Source organism: Papaver somniferum, chromosome 10 (assembly GCF_003573695.1).
Source record: "Papaver somniferum cultivar HN1 chromosome 10, ASM357369v1, whole genome shotgun sequence".
NCBI lineage: Eukaryota > Viridiplantae > Streptophyta > Magnoliopsida > Ranunculales > Papaveraceae > Papaver > Papaver somniferum.
In genome coordinates this window covers 28762820-28771557 of record NC_039367.1, presented here as the reverse complement: position 1 = coordinate 28771557, position 8738 = coordinate 28762820, and the positions used below count along the sequence as shown (strand labels likewise).

Genomic DNA, 8738 nt, shown 5'->3' with positions numbered 1-8738 from the left:
AACAATCGGACACAAAATAACTTCCGATTACAAAAGGACATTAACGTATTCTTCTATCTTTTAGACATCCTAACCTTGACTATGGGTTGGGAATAAAAAAGTCGCCCCTAATTTTTTCGGGATCACCTCTAAAAATGCCAGGCTTATTAACGGAGGTATACCCAATCCGACCGGTTAAATCTTTTTATATGTTGCGCATAATTTTTTTGATTTTACCTATTTCCTATCCTCACTTTCCTAAATCCTATCCCAATTAAAACAGTCAAGTTTTGGTTAACTATTTTTAGATTGGGTAGACAAAACCTCAAAATACTCTGTAATATCCGTGGTTTATCTAAACTCTCACAATCGCCCCCCCCGCGGCCGCCAGGTTAATTGGGTTCATAAATAATTTGCAAATCACCATGGCGATCGAATTCGTAAGAAAATCCATAGTTTTTTCTTTATTTTTGGGTAATCAGATCCAATGGAAACCTGATTGAAAAAAGAATCAAAAAAAGAGTACTCATTCATCTACAGTTAGTCATTCTTAAAGATGCAAAAACGAAAAATCCAATAAAAAAATATTGAATAATCAATTTTGGACTAACTATGGTACGAACCCTTAATTAGATCATACGATACGATCTGGACATGTATAATGGTGATATAGGCGGCACATGAGTCATCCTTTACCATCAAGCATATGCATCATGGAAATTAAGAATGGATATCACTTATCAATGACGGTCTAATACATTTAGGAGATCCGTAAACTTGACATTGTCGAACAAAACACATATGATTATTGCGTATTAACAACAGACGATCATACAGGTTGCAAGAAAAGAGTTGGGTCGAAATTTGAGAGGAAGGAAGAAAGAAGACGGTGATTGATTTGATTAGTGGGTTTTGTTTACCCAACATAGAAAGGGTTACACAAAAATTTGGTTTATCTTGTTGGGATGAGATTTAGGAAAAGAATGTGATTGGAGATAGGTAAAACCAAATTTTTTTTTTGATACAACCTTTTTCCAGGTGATATAGAATTTCACAAGCCGTGGTCCAAAGTTGAGCAATTATTACTAAAAACAGGAACGTCGTTTTTCGTGCGTCACGTTTTTATCACCCAGCTGCAGTGGGTGATAATTACCTGCTGTACAAGTGCAACTCGTGTCTCTCCGGTTTCCGTCTCTCTCTTCTGCGTCTCCATCATCTTATCTAAACCTAATGCACCCTAGTTTTCCTTCAGTAATTCTACTCACACAGATGTTTCGTCGACCAAAGTTGATGGTAATTTCTTCTCAGTTGCAATAACAACACCGTTGGCCGCTGCAGACATCATCAAAATAAATATGTAGTAAAGAGGATATGAGATACTTGATGCCGATCGAAATTGCTTTTCAGAGAAACATATATTCTTTGAGTTGCAAGTTACGGAAGTTGTGGTTCTGATGCTGCGACCTTACTGACTACAGTAAAGCGAGTAATATTGCTACTGCATTTGCTTCTACTTTATTTTGTTTGTGTGTATGTGGATTAACTTCTGATAATTGTGGGTCCATTATTGTCTAAAAACCTCTTGGGTTAGTAAGCTATATCCCATTTTCCTGTCTAAATGCAGGTTCCCATTGTGCAGAGAGGTGCTTTGCAACCTCTGATTGCGACACTTCAATCTCCAAATCTACAACTGAAGGAAATGTCAGCTCTTGCTCTAGGAAGATTGACTCAGGTTATTACTTCTATAACAACCTCTTTTCTCGTTTGGTTTGCAGCATCATAAGAGTGAAATTGATGTCCAATTTGGTAGTTTCAATGTATGTTGCATTTGTGTAATAGTGTTTATGTGTTCACTGTTCAACTACAACTCTTCTATTGTTAGACACTGGACACCCATGACCAAGCTGGTATTGTTCATATTCATAATGGTACCTTTTTGCCTTTGTTTAAACTTCTTTATGCGAAAAATAGGTTTTTGCAACACAATGTTGCATTCGTTCTTTATGGTTTAGCTGGCAATGAGGTATAGTCAACACTCATGGAGCTGCAATAAATTCACTGTTTAGTTTATTATGTTTGAATTTTTTCTATCCTGACGATTTATGTTATGGAGCCCCGGAACTTACTTTTGGGGCTATAAACAATGGTATAGGCATTGACCTATGGAGTGCTACTGGTTACATTCTAGGTGAATCACTGACTGGAGCCAATCATGCCCAGGCGTACACAAGTAATTTTTGTTGTCGCTGTTTTTCATCCCTGACTATTTCAATTCCTCCTTAGTTTTGCTTTAGTTATTCATTGCTTGAATCCAAGATGTTAAAAACTCTTATCATGAAATCTACATTTCTTCTCAGCCTTTGGTGAATAATAACTGATACGGAGTATGCTTTTTCCTTCACCCTGGTCATTTAGGTGGAGCAACTGCACAAGATTTGCGAGCTCCGTGGTTCCCCGCCGGCTGGAGAACCTCAGCTTTATGAACAAGCTTATGTATGCCTCAATCCCATATAAACGATGCATAGTCAAGACTTTCTAAACTTGTTCACCAGCATCACTGCAATTGATCTAATAAGTTAAAATTTTGATTAGTGTTTTCTTCTCAACAGATCTTATATTTTATTCTGGTTATCAAACAGTGGTATCAGGTCATAACTCATAAGAAAAAGTTACTCCACTTCTGTGCATACCTTGCCTTGCCTAAATTAAAACCATAGTTGATTTGAGTGCAAGTGAAGCCGTGAAGGAGGTAGCCACGAGTCAAACCAAAAAGAGGTTGTTGATCCACATTCAAGAGGTATGATTAGAGGATGAGTTAGTGGAGAAAGACCACAGTGATATATCGTTCCAATCTGAACATGCATAAGCTTCTTTGAAAATAGAGGGGAATCAATACAATGATTTGTATTTCATGAATAATTCTGCACCGTAGTTGATCTGAATTATTAACACCATTTTGATAGGAGAGCTACATCCACGAGTTTCGAGTTTTTTATGAACGACTTAATCATTGAACCCATCAGACAACAGCTGTAACACGATCCTTGCTTCTTACTTTGAAGTCTATGACCCCCTCCTTTTTCGACCTCACTTACATTTGCTGATGAGTTTAATAATGATGAGCTGGTGGAGGAGACGATAATGAAGAACTGGGTGAATCGGGAACGTGTGCCACGGTTGAAGAAACAGGAGAGAGTTTTGCTGGTGGTGGACATGGAAAAGGAAGTCTTAGATTGAGAAAAATGATTCAATATTATTTCGATCTAAAAGGTATGAAACTAGTTTGATTTCTGTTTCTTATTAATAATTTAGCATATTCATGTATTCTGTCATGTCGAACATTGTAGTACTGCTAGGATGGTTATGATAGTGGATACACCATAGTGGCTTCAATATCTTTGTGTCTGTGAGCTCCAGATGTGTGAGTGGTATTATCTTGTTTGTAGATAGGGTAATACATTATTCTGTTTCGGAGGGAGTTGACGTAGTGTAAAACTAAAACATATTATGGTGGAATGTGGTTAAATATTAGGTATTAAAATTGCGCTGGTTAAGAAATCTAAACATTTGATGTGATTTTATATTGAAAACACATTTGCTCTGATATCTGAAGTTAAATATTGGGAGGGTTGATAGGTCATAGTGTATGCGCTTCTAATTTGTGTGAATTGAACGAGGCATTGTGGAAGTGTTATCTTTTCACGTGTTTATTTTGAATAATGTTAGGGCCTACAAGAGTACGTGAAAAATGAGATTCTGTGCTAGGGAAAGTGTTGCGTTTTGTATGGAAAGTTTGGTACTGGGTAATATTCATGGGAAGCTGGATTTGAAAATGCAATGTACAAGATATTGACAGGGCAGCGTTGAGTATCATGTTGCAGTGGTTGTTCATTATCAGGCACACCAGGCATATGGTGATTGATATCAAGCCTTTCTATTTTGTGTTTTGAATGAGTTCTATTTGAAATCTGTAATGAAATGTTTATTTTCTACGAGGCATATTGTTATGTTGTATTAAAATCTTACCATACTTGCGTGTTTCAGGGGTAATTTTCCATTTCTGGAACACATCTTATTCTGACTTCTCATTTATCTTCAAAGAAGTTAAACATCGTTGAGACAAAATAATTGCACGAGCAAGTATAAAAGAAGCCTGACGAGAACCAATGATTTCGAGAAACCTGAGACAGCAAATGTTCTCTGCAGCAAGTTATAGATATGAGTTTTAGTAGTATCGATTCGGTATACAATTGTCCCTATATCAGGTTTCAAGGTACAACAGATGCGTCGGACACTGCACATCGATTGCTGCTGTGCAAACCATTGTATAAATAAATAGCCACATCGATTGATGTAACATGCACAACTTATGTCGTATTTTTTCCATTTCAATCATGCGTCCTGGCTAAGATTGGGGAATTGGGTGCAAAGGTGTTTGCAACATCTTAAGGATATAGCCTACTTCACTCTAGGGTTTCTCTATCTCCCTGTAAGTCTAATCCATCCCTCTTTCACTCTATGGCTCTATTTTAATTTTGAGATATGGTTCATAAATTTGACATCTTGGGGGAAAAACTAATGGATTTAGTTTTGGGATCTAATTTTCTCACAATAATCCAGAAAAAAATTATATACTCAGACGCTGTGGACAGTTCATATCAAAGATGGAAAGGGTGGTCAGGCGTTTCTTATATCTCTACATAATATGGGATATTCGATTTTTGTTTATGAAAAACATGAGTAGCATATACTATCATATTCATTTTGTATTTGATCTTACAATGATCTGACAGGAGAGAAAGATTTTGATAGACATAAATATTATGTGGTCACCTATAGAAATTAGGAATGCCTCTTCAAGCTTCAGCTTGACGTTTTTCATGTTTCTTTTTTGTCTCTGTGGTCACTGACTTGACTTTAGCAAGGGAGAATTGGACCAACTTTGCGGAGTATTTCAGCGGTAATGCACAAGCAAGTTCTAGGATTGATTTGATAGGAACTGTCCTTACCACTGGATTATGGCCAAACTATAAATCGTGCTCCCTGCAGTGATCGTAACAATATAATTACTTTTGCATTACTCTATTTAGAGTTCATGTGCTTGCTACGGATATTAATTTATGAAGACATGGATTTTTTGTCTACAAGTGACTTTGTTTACCATGCAGGTATATAGGTTGAAATATGTGCATATATAGGTTGGAGTATGAAATTTGTTTTTTCTTTGCAGGTGAAGTGTTTTGAGGTCTTTAAGGATATCTAAGAAAAATCAAACGGAGGAAGCTTACTTGGATATACTCACTGGGTACCTGTAACCTCCTTAGAAAATTTGATCCAAAAGCTAGGGAGCTGATTGCTACAACGTACCAGGTTAGCCATAAGCAGATATCATCTGTTATAACCTATAAATAAAGCAATGACATTACCAGACCTGCTTTTCTCTCCTGCGCAAAATATTAGATTCTTATCAAAGAACCAGAATCTCTCCCGACCAAGGTTTTTGATTTCAATTCTAGTTTTCCTGACACATTGAGGAGAGTAGGTGAGAATTTGTATGAAGTTTATTTTTTGTCTTATGCTTCTGATATAAGTTATATTTATCCTAGATTATTGTTGCAAGATGAAATAATACTGATACGTCAGCAGAATCCTTCCTGACCTGTGTGGATGAGAGGAAAAAAGTGATCGAAAATGTTGCTAAGATAGACAATACGCCTTTGATGCCTCAATTTTTCTGATCATGAAAAACCGAAAGATTTTGGGACATCAAAACATGGTGATGGACTGTATCAAGCAGTTAGGCTGCATGTTTAAGGTAAATTCTTACATATTACATTTTGCGTTGGCTCAATTTTCATGCCTATTTTAATTCAATCAAGTTATTTCTTATTGAGAAAGTTAGAACTTTTTTAGTGTTTATATATACTGAATTATTTGTTAATGAAAACCCTTTTAATTTTACCATGCTGTCATCCTTGCATGTTTTAGAATGAAGCTTCAAATGGAACAAGATCTGACTTGGTGCTAGTTATGAATTAGACGTCTCAGGCAAAGTTTTATAACAAGTAAAGATTGTTCTTTCTTTTATTTAGTAGAAGAGCTTTTCTTAACTTCCGACTGATAAAAATAATTGTGAATTCGGACCTGTAGCGCAATGGGTAGCGCGTCTGACTCCATGTCAGAAGATTGTGTGTTCAAATCACACCAGGTTCAACAATCCATTGGTCAACATGTTAAAAACCAGTTAACCCATGCTTCGGATCCTATTTATAACCCATTCTTACTTATAGCATATTATAAACCAGGTTCAACAATCCAAAACCAGTTAACCCATGTTCCGGATCCTTACTTATAACATATTTGTTATATGGTACTGACCCATTAAGTTTACAAATCATTCAAGGATTTCGAAAATTGAACTCTAATGCTAGTTAAGAGTCTGACCCCTTGTGCTATTTAGTTCTACATTAATTGGAATCCAACACTCTATTCTAATCATAGCCAATTTGAAGTCACATGGTGCAAGACAACAGTTGAAGTGGCACTGCTTTCAGTTCAGAGAATTCAGTAATGTTGCAAATTGTGCATCTCCACTGGTAGTGACAACATAGTTCATATCTTTCATTGCTTCAGCCAACCCTTCTCTTGCCAAAAGAACTGCAACTGCTTCAGAACCTGCTAGTTCACATGGGCACCATTACAACCATAAAGCTTTTAATTAAAAATTTCCAGTGTAATGAAACATGGGATAAGCAAGAAATCCAAGGACGACTTACCTCTGAGTAATCAGAGAATGGCAGCAATCCCTGGCTCCTAAGAAGACTCTCCACCTCTTTCTGCATATCAGCTAGTTGAAGCAGATTCCGTTTTGGATACTGACCCTGGTACGAAAAGATTATAACAATAAGCATCGACAGAAAGTAAAAAATTACAAAAGAAGGTGAGGATTTACTAAGTGTTAAAAATGGACGCTACCTTAGATATTTTGTCAAGGTAATTAGTAATTAAACTCAATTTACTATACAGAGCAGCACTGAACAACTCTGGACTATCAAGATCCTGAAAATTCTCTTTGACTGTTGGTTGTCTAGCTGCTGAAGCCTCAGGCTGCACTTCCAGATATTGTGAGACAACTGTCTCGCATTTTGACAAAGTCTGGGACAAAAGAAAAAACTTCGTGTTCAGAAACTATGATTTTAGATATGCCTTTTGGTCTCAGCTGAGCAAAATGTAGCATGTTAAACAGATCATTACCTGGTACAGGAAATGTAGGTTTTCAGCGGCATACTTCATGTCCTGGTTAGCATACCAACCACGTGCTTGTTGGGAAAATTTTCTAAGGAAGTTGAATACGAGGGAGTCATACTGGGAAAATTTTCTAAGGAAGTTGAATACGAGGGAGTCATACTGGTTGTCCTACAAGAAGAGCGAAAGGAAGGTTTCACTTCAGAAAGGTCAGATTTTCCAACAACTGAGAATGATATGCCATCTGGAAGCATTTCTCTGGCTTTGCAGAGCCTATTTTACAAGCTTCACACAGTGACAACAGTGTTGCAACTAAAGAGCTGAGAAGATCTTTCGGATGGGACACATAGGATTCTTTAGTGCAACATGATATCAAAATATCGAAACAAGGGAGGAGTGATCAGTGGAGTCACAAATGTTGACAGCTTACCTGAGATGCAGCTGAGGGCTTTATCTTCTTCTTGCACTGGAGCTTCGTAGTTGTTTTGATCCAAGTTTTTCTTTCTCCTAGTGCTTTTAGAGAGACAAGGCTGTCTGCATGTCGAACTGGCTGCAACGCACGACTCTTTTCTGGATTTCGTCCCAAACCTATACCATCAGGATAGCGCCTACAAATGAAGTAGTGCTGCATCCAAATGAACATTTGGGATTTCGTCGGAAGTGTCAGTGGGACACCAATTTCTGGTATGACTATGCTGTATGGTAGTGTCCACTTTTGACTCTGCAAAATCCAGATCTCAACCTTGCTCCGCACTGACATATATCCTTCAACCCAATGGGACAAGCATAGTGTATCGTCTTCCAAGGAAGTAAGTCTATCTCTACAAACCGAGTGGTGTCTACCCGAACCAATTGGTGGATAAGTAACAGGTGTGAAGATTTCCTCTCTTAAATTGAAGGCTATAATCCTCCGTTCGGGCTGACTGATATTAGGAACAATACTCTCAACTAACCAATATATATCTTCTCCAGCATTCACTCCATGCAAAGGATGTGGATCAGCAGTACTAAACATGGTTGGAGAGATATTTTTTCTCTCATTCCAACTCTGACTCGCATTTCCCAAAACATATACATGGTAACTAAAAGTGTTTCTGTATTTGAAAACCGATATAACCTTGTACTGTTTACTTGATGCAACATACCCATACCAGTTAGCATCGTACTGTGATTGTAGGAGTCTAATTCATATTGGGGAACATAACTAGGAAGTGTCAAAAATTCTTTTAATAGGGGATTGATAACCCTAATTCTTTTCAATAACTCCCTTTCCTCTCTTTCTGCGATTAATAAGATTCCATTACATGATCCGAGTGCAACATCAAGGATATCAGAGTCCATTGGGGGAACTATCGTTTTCTGTCTAGGGATACTAGATGAGTCTCTAAGGTTTAATAGCAGGTAATTATACGGGACGTGATTGATGAGACAAGTACCGCATATTTCCAAGAGATTCACAAAACCTAGATTCTGACCTGTCATCTCTCTATACCGGTGATTACCGGAGGAAAAAT

The 8738-nt window shown here is 37.3% G+C and overlaps 1 protein-coding gene and 1 non-coding gene across 2 annotated transcripts; one reads left to right on the top strand and one right to left on the bottom strand.

The window, feature by feature from the left end:
- Positions 1–6119: 6119 nt before the first annotated feature.
- Positions 6120–6192, top strand: TRNAW-CCA. The gene has a single exon. It is a non-coding gene; the product is annotated as a tRNA-Trp (tRNA).
- Positions 6193–6356: 164 nt separating this feature from the next.
- LOC113315451 lies at positions 6357–8239 on the bottom strand. The gene is made up of 5 exons (XM_026563728.1): positions 7655–8239; positions 7234–7395; positions 6955–7134; positions 6756–6860; positions 6357–6654 (listed from the first exon to the last, which is right to left on the bottom strand). The coding sequence occupies exons 1-5, from the start codon at positions 8237–8239 to the stop codon at positions 6601–6603; spliced, it is 1086 nt and encodes a 361-aa protein (XP_026419513.1). The 3' UTR covers positions 6357–6600.
- Between the last annotated feature and the right edge of the window lie 499 nt (positions 8240–8738).

What these genes read in the sequence shown, in the direction of transcription:
- LOC113315451 (XM_026563728.1), bottom strand. Translation starts at nt 8,239, where the DNA reads ATGTTTAGTACTGCTGATCCACATCCTTTGCATGGAGTGAATGCTGGA. An exon ending in ACCTACATTTCCTGTACCAG is followed by an intron (nt 7,135 to 7,233) that starts GTAATGATCTGT and finishes CTTTTGTCCCAG; the next exon opens with ACTTTGTCAAAATGCGAGAC. An exon ending in CATTCTCTGATTACTCAGAG is followed by an intron (nt 6,655 to 6,755) that starts GTAAGTCGTCCT and finishes GTGAACTAGCAG; the next exon opens with GTTCTGAAGCAGTTGCAGTT.